This window comes from Natator depressus, chromosome 1 (assembly GCF_965152275.1).
Source record: "Natator depressus isolate rNatDep1 chromosome 1, rNatDep2.hap1, whole genome shotgun sequence".
Lineage (NCBI taxonomy): Eukaryota > Metazoa > Chordata > Testudines > Cheloniidae > Natator > Natator depressus.
This window is the reverse complement of record NC_134234.1, coordinates 7,902,446-7,923,130: the sequence shown is the minus strand read 5'-3', so window position 1 is coordinate 7,923,130 and position 20,685 is coordinate 7,902,446. Positions and strand designations below refer to the sequence as shown.

General features: G+C 57.3%; 2 protein-coding genes across 6 annotated transcripts in view; one reads left to right on the top strand and one right to left on the bottom strand.

The window, feature by feature from the left end:
- The window catches only part of STIM1 (stromal interaction molecule 1), a 182,055-nt gene extending 167,114 nt beyond the window's left edge, over positions 1-14,941 (top strand). For 3 of the 5 annotated variants that reach the window (XM_074954182.1, XM_074954189.1, XM_074954204.1), the window contains 4 exons: positions 5-240; positions 1,302-1,382; positions 5,934-6,000; positions 12,202-14,941. In XM_074954182.1, the coding sequence (XP_074810283.1) occupies positions 5-240; positions 1,302-1,382; positions 5,934-6,000; positions 12,202-12,751 (934 nt within the window). In that variant the 3' untranslated portion in view covers positions 12,752-14,941. Of the gene's footprint in view, positions 1-4; positions 241-1,301; positions 1,383-5,933; positions 6,334-12,201 lie in introns of all 5 variants that reach the window. The other 2 variants (XM_074954211.1, XM_074954198.1) reach the window with 2 other exon arrangements.
- A 1,581-nt stretch (positions 14,942-16,522) lies between these two features.
- The window catches only part of LOC141980899 (sodium-dependent proline transporter-like), a 38,369-nt gene continuing 34,206 nt past the window's right edge, over positions 16,523-20,685 (bottom strand). Inside the window, exons 12-16 of the mRNA XM_074942622.1 lie at positions 20,275-20,409; positions 19,784-19,883; positions 19,196-19,314; positions 18,252-18,425; positions 16,523-17,752 (exon numbers count right to left, since the gene is read on the bottom strand). Coding sequence (XP_074798723.1) covers positions 17,615-17,752; positions 18,252-18,425; positions 19,196-19,314; positions 19,784-19,883; positions 20,275-20,409 — 666 coding nt within the window. The 3' untranslated portion in view covers positions 16,523-17,614. The remainder of the gene's footprint in view (positions 17,753-18,251; positions 18,426-19,195; positions 19,315-19,783; positions 19,884-20,274; positions 20,410-20,685) is intronic.

The window sequence follows — 20,685 nt, the reverse complement described above, 5'->3', positions numbered from 1 at the left end:
TCAGGCAAGCCCTGAGCGAAGTGACGGCTGCACTGCGGGAGCGCCTACACCGCTGGCACCAAATCGAGCTGCTGTGTGGGTTCCAGATTGTCAACAACCCAGGCATCCACACACTAGTGACAGCCCTGAACATCGATCCCAGCTGGGTGGGAACCTCCCGGCCCAACCCATCGCACTTCATCATGACTGATGATATGGACGATCTGGACGAAGAAATTGTGTCTCCCATGTCCATGCAGTGTATGTATCCTCTGCTAGATGATGTGCACTGAGGCGAGTTAGCACTTAGCTACTGCTCCAGTGAGGGCACTGTGATACGCTAGATAGATAGGTGCAGAGAGCTGAGATGTATTGGAAGGGAACGGTGTAGCCATATTGGTTTTTTAAACCAACAGAGAAAGCGTGAGAGTCATTCTAGTGCTGGCATGTCAATATAAGCCCAACCTCCATTGTTGGAGGTATTTGGAAGCCATTAACTCCAGAAGTACTTACTAGTCCAGTGATGGAGAGACGTGTTGCTGCCCATGTTCTTCGTGGCGGTCTAGGGTAGAAGTGAAGAGAGCAGGAAGTTCTCCGTGCGAGCTGGGCAGAGGAAGAGAGGGCAGTGCCGCAGTTGGAGGAGCAGTGGGTTCCAGCTAACTTGGCTGAGTCTGACTTGGAGCCACTTACCAGTGATGGCGTCGTCATAAGCATGACAGGTGCGCCAGCTAGATATTTATCTGAGGAGATGGGTTCCTGAGAACCTGCAGCTAGGATTTAACCAGGCAATATCCACAAATCTTAATGGAAACCCCTGAGTACAAACTGGAGTGAAGACTCCAGATTTGATCCATACGTGGTATGGACTCTGGGCTGAATTTTCACGTCTCAGATTTTGGGTGCCCGACGGGAGACCCCTAGGGCATGGTTTTTGGAGCACCTGCAGTTCCTGTTAAAATCAATGCCAGGGTTCTCAGCTGGTGAGAATCAGGCCAGCCACGCTGATTAACATTCACGAAGAGCCTGTCTGGCTCACGGGGGACTGCATGTGCTCAGCGCCTTTGCGAACTAAGCCCCTGGCATCTCAAGTTGGGCTCCCGACACGAGTGACCCTTTAGTGTCACTATTGCCCTGCCCCACCCCCTGGGGCTCATGGGGGTGCCATTGCCTGTGTGCAGGGGTCCCTTAGGGGGGGAGGACAGGTCTGTGGTTGATCTGTTCCTGTCCCGTTCGGGTTGAGAATGCTGCTGAGTGCCAGTGATGATTATACCTGTAAATCAAACTTTTCTCTCTCCCTTTCAAACCTGATTGGCTAACCCCAGACGCGGCCTGGCTTTTGGGGCGCAGGTTCAGTGACCGCTCGTCTATCTCCATGGAGGATCTGTCCCTCTGGAAACACCCCGGTTTGGTTCTCTTGGTTGTTTTTTTTTTTTTCACCCGCTGGACTAAACTATATCCACGATTTTTCCAACTTTTTGACACAAAAACTAATTCACACGCTCTTCTCCAGTGAGACATTAGCATCTTTACTAACTTCTGGGCAGACTCTGCTGGGATGAAGAAGAATTGCATGTTAGCTCCTTCCTCCTCACTTTGTGTTTGGATTTTTAAAACCAAGGTTTGAAAGGCAGTTTTGGTCAGGGCTTGGAGAGTGATGCTGCTCCCCTCTCCCTCCCTGGAGGACCCAGAGTATCAATGACAACAATACCCTCCCTCTTTTGGGGTGATTCGGGCTGGTGGAGGGAGATGTCACCGACAGATGTGATTGTTTCGATGCTATATACAGCACAGTGGAGACCGCATACAGCTCCTGCCTGGAGGGAACATCTCAAGCGATTCCCCACTTCCACTGGTTAATCCTCCCTCAGTGGAAGTGTTGTCACGTTACAGAGCCTGTCTGTGTGTGATGGAGGAGGGAGAATGTGGAGTTTCCTGGAGATCTGCCTCTAAAATATAAGAGGGTGGGGTCATCCTGCTAATGAGCAGAGTAGGGAACAAGATACCAGGTGATTAGGGTTTGATCCACCACTGGGTTATTACTCTGGCTATACAGCAGTGGAACTCCATTGACTTCAGTGGAATTAGGGTGGGGTAAACCTGGAGCGCCAAGGCGATAAATCAGGCCCAGAAAAGTAATCAAGGCCTTCGATGGACAATCTGTTCATATTTATAAGTCAAAGTGTCCTCATGTAAAATGGTGACACACTAAGGTTGTGAGTTACCCTGTGTGGCCTGGGGTATGTCTACAGGGGGGTAAACACGCATGGCTGGCCTGGGGCAGCTGACTCGGGCTCACAGGGCTCGGGCGCTGGGGCTGAAAAATGGCTGTGTAGACGTTCAGGCTCAGGCTGGAGCCCAGGCTCTAGTACCCTCCACCCTCGCAGGGCCCCAGCTGGAGCCTGAGTGTCTACCCAGCAGTCCTACAGCCCGAGTCAGCTGACCCAGGCCAGCTGCAGCCGTGCCATAGGTACGTACTCACAGGGGCAGGATTGAAACCAGGAGCCTTGACTCCCAGTCCCGTGCTCACTACAAGAGCTTGGTAAACAAAACCCAGGGGCATGACAGGTGTGTAAGGGACAACGTTGGGGGATGAAAAGCATTAATAGATTCCAAGGCCAGAAGAGACCATTGTGATCATCTAGTCTGACCTCCTATGTAGCACAGGCCAGGGAACTGCCCCGGCATGGAGGAGGGGAAAGGCCCAGTGAGGAAAGAAGAGCCCTCAGTTCCTCAGGAGATCTGGAATCCCACAAATGTATCCTCCTCCTCCAGCTCTGTGATAGAAAAGCCTCTCCTCCAAAGGCCGAGTAAGACCCCACCTGGGCCGCTTGACCGTGCCAGCATTGGTTCACATCAGCAGAGCTCCATTTGAAGAAGAGGAAGGTGTATAGCCCGAATGGCCCCCAGATCTGGCCCCTGGCTGCTCCAGCTCTCTCCTCCTCCGGCCATCTTCCTGACGAGTGTTTCAGAAGATAGAGATTTAGCGTCACTCATAGTTTGATTTATTAGGTTTATTTCAGTTCAGGATCCAGCAGGAAAGAAATTCTGTAAATGTTTAGGCTGCACAGTCGAAAGAGGGCCTCTGAAAGGATCATTGGTTGCAGAGAGTAGCAGTGAGGGAACGGAGACCCTCATCAGTGGGAATCTCCTGGACGAAACCGTGTGGCTAACCCTGAGTGTGTTAAGACAGCAGTTTGGATTATTTTTGTTGCATTTCTTACTGTACAGTGATATTCCTCTTATACTGCAATATACCCAGGCAGTGATCACTCCGGAATGTGTATGTATTTGAACCACAAGATGCCCTGTTCTCTTAGCTGTGGAGTGGGTTTGACAGCAGCGTTTTTCTGGTTTTTCAATTCCCAAAAGAGCACTCCCTGTACTTCACTTCTGAGCTTTTCTGTCCATTCATCTTTTTAACCATTTTGACATCACTGTCTTATGTGTATGCACCTTTAGACGCCAGAAAGTTTTGAACCCCCCTGCAAAGGAAACATACAGGACAGCCCAAAATGCAGCCCAGGGAAAAGTGTAGCCACAGTCACCCTTGACTGCTCTATGGAGATGCAGCCTATGGAATGCTGTGTCCCAGCATGCAGTGCTCTCTCTTGATCTCAGTGGCCATTGCAGATACCAGGAATCGCTGCAGGATATATCCTTACTGAATATGGGAGCAAGACTGTCATCTGCTCTAATTCAGGCAAATGAGGGGTGTCCCTCAGTTGGGTAAAGTTCAGGCACCCTGGATAGAAGTTTTGGAGGCTGAAGAGCTTTAGGTCTTAGAATGGAAGAGCACAGAGATGTACTAGTGCCATCAGACATCATTGTTTTATGCTGTAAAGCTGGGCAAAATTACTGTCTGCCAAGCACAGCTCCACCAGGGTTGCATTTAGCAAGCAACAGTTGAGAACTTCCCGTGTCACATCCTAGCATCTCCTCATTGGAGCACCAAGTTGGGTTGGGTAGGGTCAAGGAGTCTGGAAATCAAGAAGGAAGGGATGGTGGCCTAAATATTAATGATCCTTTATTTCACTATCATGAACTTTTTATTTCAAGGATTCTGGTACTCAGCAATAAAAACAAAATATCCGTACGGAAGTTCAGGCAAGAAATGCATTGCAGCTTATAATTACCACATTAGAAATGCATTGCATTTTATAATTACCACATTAGAAACGCATTACAGCCCATAATTACACACACCAGCTAAAGCAAGCTGTGAATCCACAGCTGTGAATGGTCAGACTTTGAAGGTAGTGATTTCCACTCAGTGCTGGTTCCTGGGCATAATTTTATAAATGATCAGTGTGCACTGGACAAGGATTTATCTTACAAGTGCTCTCCACTGTCAGAGGGTGAGATTTACCCTTTGCAGGGTACAATGCCTAGGCACTGCTTATGTCCCAAGTTAGACTTTAGTGCCTACGCCATGTGCTGGCCTCCTGTCCAAGGGCGAATTTCACCCCAAGTCGGTTCTGCTCTGAGAGATGACTCTCTAATGTCCTCCTGGTGGTCCATGTTTATCAGTGCTCAGTGACTTGAAGAGCAGATATAAGTAGAGATGTTTTTTTCTGTCTTTCGGCCTGGGGAGCACCACTACTGTTCTGTTCTATAAAGGTTTTAGACGGCACTTATCACTGTAGCATCTCAACAGCTACTCCTAGATTCTGCAGGCCATACTCTGCCCTGAGTGACACCCGTGCTGCCTGACTGCTTTCAGATTATACTCTGACTTGTCCGCATGTAATTTGGCCTCAGAACCTTATTCCCAAAAGAAACTTATGATGAGATTTGATCGCGGTCTACAAGTACGTACACCAGAGGTCTTTTTAATCTAGCAGACACAGGTATAATGAGATCCAATGGTCAGAAGCTGAAGCTGGAAAAATCCAGACTAGAAATAAGGTGCAATTTTTTGAGGATAATTAACAACACTGGAACAACTCACCTAGGGGCTTGGTAGATTCTACATCACTTGAAATCGATGTATTGAGATTTGAGGTCTTTCTAAAGGGTATGCTGAAATGAAAGTTATGGGCTTGATGCAGGGAAGAGTGGGTGAGGTTCTCTGGCTAGTGCTATGTAGGAGGTCAGATTATATAATCACAATGGTCTCTTCTGGCATTAAAAGCTGTGACAGTGCATGAGAAGGAAAGAAGCCAGCGTGGCTTTCAGAGCTTAAGATGAATTTGCTAATGGAAAAAAAATCTTGCAAACTGAGCACTCTGATGTGGAAAGGGAACTGGCTGATGTCATTTTTTCAGAGTCGATCTGCACTTGGTGGGTGTATATAATAGTGAAAAACGGTAGCTAACCCTACTAACATTGATTAGACCAGCTGATACATCTCAAAAAGTACTCCCTTTTCTTGCACTGGGCATCTCAGCCATCCAACCCTGCAGACAAAGGCACACAGTGAAAGCTGAGAGATTCTGCACCTTAATGGAAGCTTTCTTGTGCTTCAGTTGAAGTGCAACTGTACTTAATCAAAGGGCAAATCACGCTCTCAGCAGCGAAGGGGTAAATCTGGAGCATTTCCGTGGAATCAGTGCAAATACACTGGGGTAGAACTGGTATCAGTAAAATCAAAATCAGAGCCCTTGCTTCAGTCTCAAGCTAGTAATATAAACCTCTGATAGTGCACACTCCTCTCTGGTCACCTGTGTCAAGCCTGGGGATAATAGAAGGAATGTAAAATCCTGTTTCTCTTGGGCTGGTCCTTGATCAAAGCAGAAGCAAAGATGTAACGCCTCTTCTGTATCACAGCACAGCTCACAGCACCCCAGATGGGATGGCTGAAAGGGCCAAAGTGGTGCTCCATTGGTACAGAGTTTGATTATCTGTGACCTGTAATGCTGACATGGGATGGTGGCTTTATGCCAGTGCAGTCTGGCTGGTTTAGTGCACAGGCTCTTCTCCAGCTGCATTCAGTATTCTCTTCTCTGTCGTTACAGCTCCCCCCGTGCCCAGCGGTGTCCGCCAGCGTGTCGTGGACCCGCAGCACTCCCTCGGATCTCAGAGGTTGGTAGAGAGTTACGTGCATGGCCAGAACGAGCCAGGCCAGCCTGCCCATTACCTGTCAGGCAGAGTTGCTCTCCGTCGAATGCACAGCCTCACTTCTGGACAATCTTTTAGTTCTGACGCTCATGGAACCAGCCTAGCATCTGCCACCACCGCCTCTTCCACCTCTTGCTCCTCCACCGCCATCACCACTGCATCTTCTCCTGCTTGCCATGCCCACCCTATCTATTACCATCACACCTCCTCCTCTTATATCCTCCAGATGGACTCCACCCCTGACCTGCCCCCTCCTGATGTCACCTCGGGGATTCGCTGTCGCACTGAGAGCTTTGGGTATACTGCTTCTTCTTTTCTAGCTCCCTCTAGCCTGCCGTGCCTCGGAACTGATGCTTGCTTTGGCGTTCTTCCTCTTGGAGTCCTTTTACCCTTTGCCTTCGGGCTATAATCATTCCTTGGTTTCTGCAGTTTTTGCTTCCTTAGCCTCTCTCCCATGTAAGCGCAGCCGTTTTAGGATTACTGTGATTGCAGAACTTGGTCCAGTGCCTCATCTGTCATCTCAGTGGTGATTAACCAATGAAGTGCTGTGGTTTTGGCTGAAAGTTGCCTGTCTCTGTGAATAAATCGGTCTTTTATTTTGGTGATGTGCCTGCGGGAACAAAGGTAACACGACTAATCAAACAAACACTGACCTTATTTGAAACCTTGTCTCATCTTTGGCTCTTCCCAAGCAAATTGCAAATGAGTGTAAGTGGTTAGCTCCTGGCGAGTGCTGCTGGGAGCATGTGGCAGGAGCTGAAGTGCCCCATTGTGTTCAGGGGGTGACGTGGACCAGCAGTATCCAGGGAAGATGAGCTCAGATTGACACTCTCCTTTGTGTGTCAGCCCCAGTCGTATGGCAATGGATGGCCGAGTGATGAGCGTCTCCGCTCTAGTTACCAGCTGTAGTCTGGTCCATGTCCATAATGACTAGAAGGCAGTGATGGCTGTTTGCTGGCCTATGGGAAATGAGTTTGTGGACTTGGTCCAGTTCAGACCATCCCATTGCTGATCAGCAGCCCTGTGAGCAGTGTCAGCAGAGAGGCCTTGGGAACGGAATGTCCTCTTCTTCCCTAGAAGGGGTCCTCCTAAAAGATGGCTGAAGCCCACCGTGCCGAGAGCTTGTGCTGACACTGCTCATGTTCCTAGCTGCTCCATGGCTGAAGTAGAGGGTTCCATTTTTTGTGCTGCTCAGGGCACCTTCCTCCACAATTAAATTCACACACAGTGGTTGAAAACAAACAGGAAAAGCCTCTCAGCTTATTAAATGGACATGTCTTGAGAGCACCTTTTGAATTGAAGATAGCAGGCAGAGAATCTACCACAGTTAGAATAACTTCCAGCAGGCCCTAGTTCAGGACAGAAGCTGAGCTCTTGCTGTTAAACACACAGTTATGGAAGGAGTATGGTCGAGTGCTTAGGGCCCGGGACTAGGGTTCTGGGTTCAGGCGTCCTGGGTTCTCTTCCAACTTCTGACTCTCTGGGTGGCGTCACTTCTCTGGACTCAGTTTCCTCATCTGTAAAACTGGGAATTCTCTCCTAGCTCAGTGGCAGTGTTAAATAATGAGTGGGTGGCAAATGGTTGGAGATTGGAGGAGATGCTGGAGAAGTGCAAAGCATAGCAGACTGCATTAGTAGTGGTCTCCCTAGTTGTACGTACTCCCCAGGATATAATCAACTTGTCCAGAACCTTCCACAGTCTGGGCTTTAGCTAGCTGACTCTCACGCTCCACCTTTGTGTCTCAAAGCAGATCTCTCCAAGACGAGTGCTGTTAATTCAGTATGTTCCTGGTGGCCCAGAGCAACCTCTGAGGCATGGGCCACAAATCACAGCACTTGTAAAGCACAAGCTAATTGTGCATTTTAGACGTGTGCATTCTGGAGCAACAAGCCTTATGAAAATTCATGTGGGAAAGTGGCCCTGCCCATGTTCCATACTGAGTTATTGAACAGCACCATCTTGGCTCATGTATTGTTTGTGGAAGGGGAGCAAAGAACCGTTTGAATATAATTTAGGTGAATTGCTTGCCAAATTTCAGTCCAGTTGGGCCCGTCCTGTTTGACGGGTAAAGGTCTGGAAACACCTTCCATGGCAAGGTACAGCACTGAGTAAGTTCTTACAGCCGAGTGTCCAGTCCTTGGAAACAGGGTTACGCTAGGAGTCTTGATGTCAGCTTGAAGGGCAGTTTGTCATGAGAAGTGGCATGTTTTTCCCAGAAGCTGTTTGCTCTTCTGGGCAGATGTGCGAGTTTGCTGGCCCTACAAAAAGCCCAGGCCTGGAGACCCGTAAGTCAGAGGCAGAAGGGTGCTTGGCTTGATCCTCAGCTTCCAGGCGGAGATCACAGTGGTCGCTTCTGACCCTGACTCTGTGTCGTTTTCAGTGAAAAAGCGAGATTTCGGATTTGTTTCTGCTCTGTGCCCCTGGAGGAAACCTGCTGGCAAAAGGGCACTTCCTTAGCAACGGCCACCCCTGCCCCATTGAGACTGTCTTCTGGAAGGCTAGCCGCCAGTACGCTGTCCAAAGCAAGGGTCCGAGTCGGGAGTAGAGCCAGGCAATTAGGCCCTCAGGCTTCATTTTCCTCTTGTTTCATTTGCATGTGTGTCAAACTGCACCTTTTTATTGCACTTCCATAGTCCTTTTGTCTGAGGAGCTCGGAGCCCTGTCTAGAGATCAGTCAAGCCGCACAACATCCCCAAGAGAGATGAGCATGACATGGGGAAACTGAGGCACAGAGACCCCCTCTGAGAGTCAGTGCGGGAGTCGGGAACAGAATCCAGGAGTCCCCATGACAGAGGCGGGTACTGCCCCAAACTCTATGATATAATGTATGGCTCCTTTTAGCCCCAGCAACACCCAGGAGATGGCTGCTGGCGAGCCTTTGCCAGGGAAGTGTCTCTGCCAGCCTCTTCCTTTCCCCTGAGGAAAGAGAGTGAGTAGCTCTGGGCACTGCATCGTGCTTAGCCATCTGCTTCCTCCATGTCCCATGAATACTGACAGCCCCTTCTCTAAAGGCCGGGCCGCTGGATTGGCTGTCACAAACTCCTCACTCTTCGCTTCTCTTTTGCAATTGGCTTCAGAGGACCTGGTGCAAACAAGGTCAGCGCTGTTCTGATTCTGGAGGCTGGTGTGTGTCTTTGAATGCTAACATTCAGGGATGGGGGTGGCGGATGCTCTGTGCACAGAGGTTTCTGCTTTCCAGCGCCTGCTCCTAAGCCGTGCCAGTGGTTCTCGTGTGGTGGGGAGGGGGCAGGAGATGGAGTCTTCCACCTGGGTGCCCTTCGTCTATAAGGTGGGAGCAGGGCTGTCAGAGACCTGGTGCCAGAGCCGTTAGATGGTGTGGGGCAGTGGGAATTAATGATGGGGCTCCCCGCTCCCCAGTGAGTTGGGGCCTCTTCCCAGCCCCAGACTGCTTGATGCTGAGGGCAGCTGTGTAACCAAACAGTAGGTCAGGCCCAGCTCTGCTGTGAGCAAAGCAGTGTGACACTGACGTTGTGCTGCCTGGATGGAGCTGGGCCCCGGCTGGAAAAGGCAGGGAATGGAAGAAAGGAAAACAAGGGCCGTATGTGCTGGGTGGGGAGCCAGGCCCTGCTATGGCACGGTCAGGCTGAACGGCCTTGAATCCATCCGGAGGAAGCTTGACAGTACCTCATCCCAGGTCCTGTGTGCTACGGACAGCGGAATCCCATTTAGAGAAAAGCAATCAATGGGCAGCCGAGACCTGGGCAGGCAAGGAGTCCCCACGTGTTCTGCCATTCCCCTTCCATTCTTCCACATTCTGCTGTCTCCAGGAGTTTGCTTCTGTCCATTTCATGCCCATCCCATTCCTGTGCCCCTTCCCTCTCTCATCCACCCCCAGCGCTTGGCAGACCTGGACTAGTGAGTTAGGACAAGTAGGTGAGCATAGAAAAGAACGTGCAGCAATCTGTAAATCGTACGTTTGTGCCCTTGGCCTCACACTGTCAGTCACGTGGCTTTGGTGCCTGTGAACATGCTTGGCTGCATTTAAAAGAACCATCAACCACTGTAATGATGCGGCCAAGACTCGCAAAAACAGGGGCCCAAAGTTAAACGCCTGAGTCCTTATTTTGGCACCCAAATAGGTGACCTGGTTTTCCATAAGGCTGAGCACCTGGCTGCTCCCACAGGAGTCAGTGGCTGGGGGTTTCTGACTCAAGTCCCATGAAAACCAGTTGAATCTGTGCTCCAAGTGATGGGTAAATCTCAACCACTGACTCCAGGAAGAGCCGCTAGGCGTCCCAGCTCTCGGAAACCCAGACCATCAATTTGGCTCCAAAAGGAGGCAGTTTAACTGGAAGCACTGGTTTTCGAAAGTCTTGGCCAGTGTTGGCTTCAAGTGGCTGGTTTAGGAGCGACAGCTGGGCAGGATGGTAGTGCCTAACCTCTCTTCTTCCCCTACACTCTTCCTGCTTCCTTCTTCCTCTTCCCTCTTGCCTCTGGATCCCTCTCCCCTTCCTCCCGACCTCCAACCACTACAAAGGGACATATGGTTGTAGTCCTTGGCTCTGAAGACGTGGGAGGTGGGTCAAGATCGGTGGGGCCCATACCAAAGGCTGCTGTCACATGCAGATCTCACCTGTGGGAGGAGGCTGTGGAGGGCTAGGAAGTTCCAGGTGAAGCCCTAGCAGTTTCATCAAACAAGAGCATGTGCCACTTGACCTCTCTCATTATACAGGGTCCCCTGAGTCTGGCAGAGAGGGTTTCCTAGAGCCAGCAGGGGTCGCTGTGGAGTCTGCTGGCTGCAGCAGTGTTGGGTGGACCCATTGCACCCTGACAGCGGGTCAGAGCTGAGGGTGCAAAGGGAAACCTGTGGCTCTGCAGCCCCCCTGCCTTCTTTCCCCACTCTCCGGTCTGCGAAGACCAAAGATACCCTGAGGACTGGCTCACCACTGGCCAGTCCCTTCCCAACACAAGAATTGGCAAGGGGCTGGTGGCACAAACCACTGTGCAGTCTGGCTGGCAGGGTCGGTTGTGCGTCAGGAGCATTCATTCAGGCATGGCTTTGCGTGGGAAAGCCTCACCCCTAATTGTGACGCTTGCAATGAGCGGTTTGCACTGGCTGCCTCGGCGGTGGGATGGGGGACAGCCCGGCGAATGCTGTGTCTTCGATCAGTCTGCAGCCTGCAAGCTGAGAGGGGCTGTGTGTGCACCGGCGGGCTGAGATAATGCAGTGGAACCCTGCTCTGTTCAAATGAGACCGGATGCCACAGCCGCATGCATCAGGGCATCAGGACCACGCAATGACCCCTGGGGCCCAGGCCGAGAGGCAGAGCACTCACTCCGCGCGTGGGGAGATCCGCTCTTCCTGCTCGTTTCTCTCAGTTCATGGCAGCGCCATGGGAGAGATGTGGGGTTTGGAGGGTAAAGTCACAGGAAAGGTTTAAGCTAAAGTACTGTTACCAGAGAGGGGGGAGCTCCCTGCCCAGGCCCCCATTGGCGGGACCTCAGCCCAGACAGAGCTCACCCGGCTGGAGGAGTCGTCTGACGCTGCCGTGTTAGTGCAGCTATCGCTGGGGTTGTTACGCCCCTGTGAAGAGCTAGGTGGTGTGAAGCTGAACTCTTACAGTTGTCTTTGAGCCCAGGAAGTGCAGGGCTGAGAGCTTTGCTGCCACCCAATGGACCAGGTCCTGTGAGCGGGCCCCAGGTTCCTCTGTGCTGCCCCCATGGCCCCTGCACTCTATTGTCTGACAGCAGAGATTCTCCCTGGCCTTAGGCCTCATTCGCACCGGGGCTTTGCCCTGATTCCAGGCACAAGGGCGCACCCCGAGCACAGACAGCCGAAGCCAAGGGAACCTGCCCTGGTTCCCACTAGCTGCCAACAGCAGCTCTGCCTGGGGGGTTGCTCTGCCCCATGTGCCAAGTAGCTTGCATGGGTGGGGCAAGTTCTCGCTCGGTTGGGCCTGCCAGCAGCAACCCCTGCAGGGGAAGCACAGCGGGAGAGCAGGACGGGGCCTGGCAGGAGCAGAGCAGCAGAACTGGTTTGCTCCTGGAACTTGTTGCAAGTTTCTCCCTGCAGAATAACACATGGGAGAGTTCCACTGTGTTAGCCGGGCTGAGCCATTGTGCATGTGTGTGCGTGCGTGCGCGCGAGGCTCCTCCGGGCATGGGCCTCTGTCGTGACCGTCTCCTTCTCCTCCCGCCCACAGAGACCTAACTCGCTCCGACTCAGATTCCTCCTTCCTGTACATGAGCGACCATCAGCGCATCCCAGGCTCTGCTCCCAAGCTCCTGGCTGCCAGGCCCCCCCTGCTGACCAGGTCCACAGAGGAGGCTGCTTCAGGCCACCCTGCCGGCTGCGCCCCGACCTCCAACGGAGGCAGCAGGCACGGCGAGGCCTCCTCACTGGGGGCTTTGCAGGAGCGGCTGGCCGAGAGCCCGGTGGTGGCGAAGAAGATGATGATGCTGAACCATGGTATGGAGAAGTCCACCAGCCTCGGGGAGATCAGCCACCCGACGGCGGGCAGGCAGAGCCACTCCGATTCCTCCCGCTCACACAGCCCCAGCTCCACCGAGCCCGACACGCCCTCCCCCATCTCTGACTCCAGGCCCAGCAACGCTAAGAACACCCGCATCCCGCAGCTGGCCGCCAAGAAGAACGCCGGGGAAGAGGACAGCGGCTCCACGGGCGAGGAGACTGACTCCAGCCAGGGCAAGAAAAAGTTCCCCCTAAAGATCTTCAAAAAGCCCAAGAAGTAGGAGGAGGAGGAAAGCCAGCCACCAACCCAGTCCATTGGGCAGGGAGGGGTGGGGCACAGAGCCATGGGCGAAGGCACCCTTCCCACCCCTTCCAGGAGCCACAGGGGTGGGGTGCTTGCGACTGCCCACCCCCTCCTCCCTGCCTCCCAATCAAGTCTTGTAAAATCTGCAGGGGAAGGAGCTATTTAAACGTATTTATTTCCTGACTTGTAAACCAGCCGCCCCTTCTCCCTCCCTCCAATTCAGTAGCCCCCTGCTTTGCAGTGCATGGCTTCTCATGACTTCCGAGCGGTCCTGCCTCCGCTCGGCCACACGGCAGTTAGGGTTTGTTTAATGTGCTTTGATTTTTTCCCCCTTTCGGCTTCTTCGGGACTCCTGCACGTGTGGCTCCTGCTCAGCTTGAGAACCTGACCAGGGGAGGGTTCCCTCTGTGCCAGGCCCGCCGCTTGCATCTATGCACCCCCAGGGCTTTAGCCTCCCTCTCGCTTGGGCCAGGGCAGCGGCTCGGGGAGGTCAGGGCCTAGTCCTGGCTACTCAGGGTTGAATCCGCTGCGATCTCTGAGGGTTAGCTGCCTCGTCTGTGTCTTTGCCGCTCTCCCTGGGCAGCGTAGGGCACTTGGGGAAAGAGACCCCGTGGCTGGGGTGACTGGGGAGAGTGGATGGGGCTTATGCGTTTTTGGCAGGGGAAAGCAGAAGGCGCGTGCTAGCTAGCGGGTTCAGGGCTTTGGGTGGAGAGAGAGCAAGGGCCTGGCCAGTGTTTCTGCATTCAGGAACCGTGGCCAAGTCTATTCTAGGCAGTGTTTGTTTCTTTAGCTGGCTCAAGGGATGGCTGCAGCCTGCCGGCTTGTTTCTGAAGCGGGGCCTGCTCGGTGAGGATCACCCAGCAGGCCCTGCCCTGTCTCAGCCTTCCCAGCCCCTGTAGCAGGAGCTGGAGATGGGCTTCCTTCGGCCAGGGCCAGGCACCGGGCAGAGGAAATCGGTGTGGGGGAGGCAGATGCTGTGAACCCCAGAGCAGCTCCTACCAGGCCAAAGGGCCGCAAGCCATTTGGGTACAGCCGGGCGACCACCTTGTGCTCCATTGAGCTGCCCGGGTGAGTCGGGCCAAAGACTGGTCTTCAGAACAGGGCCGAGAGCACAGGCCCTTCCCCTGGGCTTGGACCCAGCACGTTGGAGAATGAGAATTCCCCTCGGGAAGGCGGGCGGGTTCCGGGTATGTGGAGGAGTCGGCTTTGCTGCATGCTGGGCCGTGTCTGGTTCCCAGGGAGGAGCGACTGGCCTTGGCCACGCTCTGCTCTGCCCCAGGGGGTTCCCCTTTGCAGCACGGCTCCCTGTTCCCGCCCATTCATCCCAGCGGGGGCGTGCCCAGGCTTTGAGCAACCACCAAGGAGCCTCGGGGCGAGGGCCTGGCATTCTGCCTGCTGTATTGTGAAGGAATCCTGAGGGGGAAGCAGGGCTGGCTGCAGGATCCCTGAGGAGGAAGAGGGGCTGGCTGGGGCCTTTGCTTGTAGCTGGTCTGTCGCGTCTCCAGGATGGGCGGACGAGGTGTTCTCGAGCCGGTAGTTAGACGATTACATTGTTGCTTTGAGATAAGTGAAAAATCCTCTACGTTGATTAAGTGCCTGCGATTCCTCACTCGCCTGCCCTCCTGGCTGCTGCTGGCCACCTGTCTGACCTGGGAGACCCAGCGCGAGGAGCCAGCCCCTAGTCCTGCTGGGCGGGCAGTGGCTGCCAGCTAGTGCCAGGTAGCACTGGGTCACATGCCCTCCCCTGCCACCTTCGGCTGGTCCCGCTCCATGCAGCTTTGATGGCACTGGAGCAGATTCAGACCAGCCCAGCTGTCTTGGAAAGGGCTCCCGCCCCCCCCGCTGAGAGCAGCCTGGGGGCCTTGCCTTGCAGCAGCGCCCAAGTCCCTCCCGGCAGCGGTTCCAGGTGAGGGCCCCGGAGAGGTGCGTAGCCCAGGCCTGAGCGTCTTACAGCCCAACCCCAGCAGGCCCGGGTGCGTCCTCCCTGCTCTGGGCACTGCCTGGGGGCAGGGCACCCCCGCTGGGCCGGGCGCCCTGTGGCAATGCTTGCCGGAGAAGGTGGTAGTATTTCTAAAGCAGCGATTGTGATGCATCTGCCAAGTCTGATTTGTTTTGTCATTTCATAAAACTGTTTTCAATCCAATAAAGCATGTAGGAGATTTTGAGCAAGGGGCTGCTGGTCTCTTCTTGGCTGGCTGCCGCGAGGAACGGGCACCGAGAGGCCGAGGAACAGGCACCGAGAGGCCAAGCCCCAGGCCGAACAGCAGAGGGTCAGGGTCTGCCAGGCTCACACACGCATCACCGCTTCCCTGGTGACGGGGGCTGCGCTCCCTGGGCGCTAGCTGGTTTGCAGCCTGGTACGAGTCCTGCAGCCCTTCACCTAGAAACACACCCCGTACCAAGGGGGGAGGGTCGGAGACAAGCCGGCCGGGGCCCTGACAGGAGCTGGTGCGGTTACCCCAGGACTGACATGCAGCTGGCGGAACAGCTGTGATGGGCAGAGGGGTCCCAGGGTGCCAAGTAGCAGCCAGGGGCCTGTGGGGTGGTCTCTAGCACCCCATGACACCGGGGGACGGGGTGTCTTGCAGCAATCACACACAGGGCCAGGGCTCTGCCTGCCCCCCCAAACACACACACAGGGTCACTCATTGGGGTGCGACTCTTAATGAGCCAGCCAACCCGGAACATGCTGCCAACTTTCCTGCCGTGCCCAGGTTCTGCAGAGGCCCTGGCCCCACCCCCCTCATGCCAGCGCTCCCGGGCAGCCTGTGCCGTGACTCCAGCAAGAGGCCCTGCAGCCGCTGGTGCCCCCCCCAGATTCTCTCTGCCCCTGCCCCAGAAGATCCTCGCACTCTCCTCTGGGAGCCTGGAGCCTGGGCCCTGCACTAGGGAGGGCTGGGCTGGGCACAGGCTGCGCCCGGCCCTGCTGCAGGAGCCAGCGCCTGGCTGCAGGGATAAGGCCAGTGTCAAGCCGGAACTGGCAGGGGGGGGATCAGCCCCGCAGCAGCCAGAGCCCAGCAGGCAGGAACGGAAGCATCTATCTCCCCTGCTGGCCTGGGGCATGAAAAGCCCTGAGCCGCCTGCCAGCATCAGAGCCTGGGGGCGGAACAAAATTCACCCAAAGCCGCCCGTGCGCCCATGGCTGGAACGTCAGCGCCGCCCTGGTTACACGGTGCTGGGCCCGGCCGCCTTCTCTGCCAGTGTTTCCAGGCAGCTCTAAATCCTCCCGCAGGGCACCGAGGAGCCTGGCAGCCAGTCCTGCTCAGCCCCCGCCCTGCACCCCAGGGCTGCCTTGGGGCAGCTGGCACAGGCCGCAGCTGTTCCGGGCCAGCTGTGTGCCCCTGTGGCTTGGCTGGGGATACAGCAGCTGCAGGGGGGCGTCACTCAGCCACGGGGACGTTTTAAACCCAAAGCGCCCAGTTTGGTGAAGTGCCGGCACTGGCCGATGACCAGCAGGGAGAGCTCAGGCCCCTCCTGCTGGGGCAGGTGGGCTCCAAGCCTTGGTTGGGGTGGGGGGGTCGGGGTCAATTCATGCTGCCGTGCAGACCGAGGGCTGCTGGACCGTCACCCCACAGCCTGGAGCAGCCCCACACGGGGCCCGGGCAGCACTGAGAAGAGACTTTCCACACTGTGGCTGGGAAACACCGGGCCTTTATTTCGGCAGCAGCGAAATCCCAGCCTGAGAGCCGGGGCCCCCTCAAACCCAGCCCCTCGGGAGGGCCGGCACGTGGAGAGATTCCCTCCCCCAGATCAGTGCTTCTCTCCCGGCCCTGCCCACAGCAGCTGCCACCCTCCCACTTGGGCAGTTCCCACAGAGCAGGTGAGGGCAAGGTGCTGCCCAGCTGTGCACCATGAACCTGGTGCTGCCACCATACCCCTGGCCACAAGTCCTCGCCCCGGGGCAGGCTTGGGCTGTGACCCTGCCAGCCGCCGCCTGCTAGGGGTCCGGGGTGCCCAGGCTGAGACGATGGCAGGAGCGGATTAGAGCCATGGATGGGTTGGCCAACCAAGCAGCTGGCCGGCTGCCACCCAGAGCGGGGTCAGGGGTAGGAAGCCCAGCACTGACTCCCGGCAGCCACCCAATCAGGCACGTTCCCTGCAGCCACACGGACTCCGTGCCCACCCATAGCCTGGCCTGAGGCGTCAGGGGCAGAACCCCACACGTGGGCCGCCGGGGGAACTGCTGGCAGGAGGCAAGGCCCAAGCCAGAGGAGGGGAACCTGGGGACTAGACCTCATGAGACTGGCAGCCGCAGAACTAGGGGAGTCCCACACCCCAGCTCTCCGCCCCAGGCCCAGCCCTTGGGGGCCTGGCCAGCCCCCTGCACAGACGATAATGCTTGGGGTGGGGGTCCTTCAGGATAGCAGCGCCCCAGCCTCGCTACAGCGATGGGGAATCACTTCCAGCAGAGGGGTGTAGCTGGGCAAGAAGCGTGCACCTCTCTGTCCCTGCCCCAGGGCACCCACCTGTCTGTCCATGCCCGGGGGGCAGGCATCCACGCCGGGGGGCATGTGCAATTGATGCTCTTGAGTACAATCCTTTTCCTGCAGAGTTTTAAGAAGGTCTCAGAGGCCGGGTCCCTCTTGCAAAGCGCCCGGTGGCTGGCCGGCCGCAGTCCTGAGCAGAGGCCTGAGGGCCCCGGCGCAGCTGGAGAGCAGCAGGTTCCAGCCCCGCATCATCTCCTGCAGGCGAGGTGCCAGCTGCAGCCTCCAGCGCGTCCCATGAGTGCCGGCCCGAGGCTGCCCCGACGGAGCCAAGAGCAGCTGCCCAGCCCGGAAAGGGCGGCCACCGGCAGCCACCTGCTCGCGGCTGAGCCAGGCTGGAGCCCCAGTTCTGCTGCTCAGGCCTCGCTGCTCCCCTGGGGCGGGCTGGCGAAGTCGCTGTCCACCAGGTTGATGGTGAAGGGGACGTCGATGACCTCGGCGTGGGTGGTCGCCGTGCGCCAGGAGTTCAGGGGGTGGATGGCTTTCCGGAACCGCTGCAAGGAGGTGGGGTGGGGGTGAGCCAGGCACCAAGACCAGCCTTGCGGGGGGAGTGAGGGCCAAGGGGGCGGGGGTTGAGTCAGGCGCCAGGCCCAGCCCTCAGGGCGGGGGGGAAGGCCCAAGGACTCGCGGGCCGGGGGCTGAGGCACAGTACTGCTGGAGCACGACTGCAGCATTTGCCTGACGGCCGCAGGGCCGGGCCACGGGGCTACGGTCGGGAGCCTGAGCCCTGCCCAGAAAGGAGAAACCGGGGCCCAGCAGGGCTCCAGACCAGGGGCCCCAGGTGGTGAGAGGGGGCAGGTGTCCAGATCCCAGCCTCAGCCCTGACCCCAGCATGCCCCACGCTGCAGGGTGACCCCCCGACAACCGGGAGCTCCCAGCTCCTTCCAGCCACGCCCTCCCCACCCCTTGGGTCCTTCCCCCAGCCACTGGGTGCTGGGGAGGTGGCAGAGAGGGCGGCTCGGCGTGCCCCAGCCCGCCCGGCCCCGCACTCACGTCTGTCAGCGTCCCCGACTCCCTGCAGACGGCCACGAGCGCCCAGAGCGGGATCTGGATGCAGGTCACGGTGCCCATGCACACGCCCAGGGCCTTGCCCCAGCCGGGGTAGGTGTAGGCGCCGTAGTGCAGGGACGTGTTGTACATCTCCAGGAAGATGTAGAAGAGGATGAACTGGAAGGGCAGATCCAAGCAGCGCGGTCAGACACCCCCAGCCCTTCCCCCGCCAGCCGGACCCACCTCTTGCAGCAAGGGGCCTGCCCGCCCCCACCCCAGGAGGTGCCCATGGGGATGGGGGTCACAAGGGCTGCCAGAGCTTGGTCTAGTCTATATAGGTTTCATAGCGTGAGCCCCCACGATGCAGCTGCTGGGACTCTCCCCCGCCCAAAGGGTGGTGCAGACACCAGCAGTGGAGGGTCCGAGCTGGGGAGCCTCCTGGAGACACTGTGATGCCAGGCCCAGTGCTGGGGCGGAGTGCAGGCCACTTGGCTACCAATAGCCCAGGGCCCAAACGAGGGCACAGCTCCAAATGAAGCTCACCAGGTGAAATACTGGGGGGGGGGGAGGGGGGGAGAGGGTTCTTTTGTCTCTACCCTCAGCTTCTTGATCAGAGCAGGATGGAAACGGCCTAAAGGCAGGGAATGGCCCCACTCACCAGGCAAATTAGCCCCAGGAACCCCAGAGCGAGCAGGGTTTGTGCTGCGCAGGCTGCAGCCACTAGGGGGCAGTGGTGCAGCACCGTCGAGACTGGCATTGCCCGGGGATGCCAAGGGCGTGGTACAGGCTGGGACACAAGGAGCCTGCACGGCCCCCAGCGGGCTGCCGGGTCAGGAAGGCCCCCGTGCGGCTCAGCTCTTCAGCACTATAGTTGGCTGGGGCCTGGCGATACAGGCACTGCCCCTCGCGGGTGGCTCGGGCGCCTCTCGGGCAGGGCCGGTACCTACCAGCAGCAGGCACGGCGTGATGAACACCCAGCATGCCTTGAAGTAGAGCACCAGCTTGCTGCACCAGGGTGGGCACCGGCAGATCATGTCCACGATGTCCCGGCAGAACTGGTTCACTCCTGAGAGGGGGACAAATGGGAGTTTAAAGAGGAGAACCTCCGGGGCCGTGGTCATCCCCTGCACCAGGCCTGGGGGGCATCCCCGCCACTCAGCCAGCCCTGGCACTGGGTAAGCTCCCCGGCTACACAGGGGTACACCAGGGCAGGGCTTGGACAGCAGACCTCCCAGCAACCCCTAGGGGCTGCAGAGCGGGCGTTCGGTCGCTCAGAAGGAGGTAGCGGGGCAGCCTGACCCTCGCCTGGAAACGTACTGCCCTCCAGGGTGGAGATAGCCAGGGCCCGGGGCTCCCTCTGCGTCCTATACAGCACCAAGCACCCTGCTGACGCTTGCGCAAGGTGGAGCGGTGTTGCTGGGTGCTGTGAAGCAGCTGCCACGTCGCGCCCCAGAGGTGGCTGCATTTCCACGGTGCGGGAGGGAGGTTAGTCCAACGCTCTGGGATGCGCCGAGCCCCGGGCTGGGGACACTCACCGTAGAAGAAGGCAATGCCGACGCACATGAAGAGGGTGATGATGATGAGACCGAAGCTGGTGCTGTAGGCGTCGATGAGGGTGAACCAGTAAATGCCGCCCTGCAAGCGACAGTGCAGCGGGCACGTGAACACCCGGCCGGGCGCAGGCAGGGAGAGGCGCCCAGCGCCTGCCATGCCGGAGGGGCAGCCTCTGCCCCCACGGACCCGCCGCGGGGCGCTTTGCTTGCTCAGCACGTGGCCAGCTGACCACAGGCCCGGCACCCGTCTCCATCGGCCGGGGCAGAGCAGGGTGAGCACCCCCGGGGCATGGGGGGGGGGATATAACCCGTCCGGTGGGGAAGGCGCCGTCCCCGTGCCAAGCAGGCAGTCGTCAGCTCCTGCCCCGAGGCCGATGGTATCTGTGGGCTGGAGGCAATTCGGCCCCGACAGCCGGCTCCCCGTGGGGCCATGGCCCCGCACAGGACAGGCCAGGGGCTGAGCTCTGCCCTACCTCGGTGATGAGCAGCAGGCCCAGCAGGTAGAAGGTGAAGCACAGTGCGCCCAGGAAGAGGGTTTTCCGTCTCCACTCCCGCAGGGCCGGGAACTCGTCCAGCACGGCCGTGGTGATGCCCTCCATGTTCCCGAACTGGGGGAGAGACAGGTGTCAGGGCATCCCGGGCTCCTGCTGTGGGGCACTGCCGGTCTCGGGACGTGCGCTCTGTGCCCCGGCACCCTGCCAAGTGCGCCCCGGGCCCCGGTGCACAGGGAGTGTCTCCAGGCCCCGGGCCGCAGGGGAGCACCCCACACATCATGTGGGGCTGAGTCCAGAGAGAGCCAGCAAAGTTCACTCCTGACTGCCCGTCCTACTCAGGGTGGCAAGGAGCCCCCCCCCCAGCCCCATCCCTCCAAGGAGCACCCCATG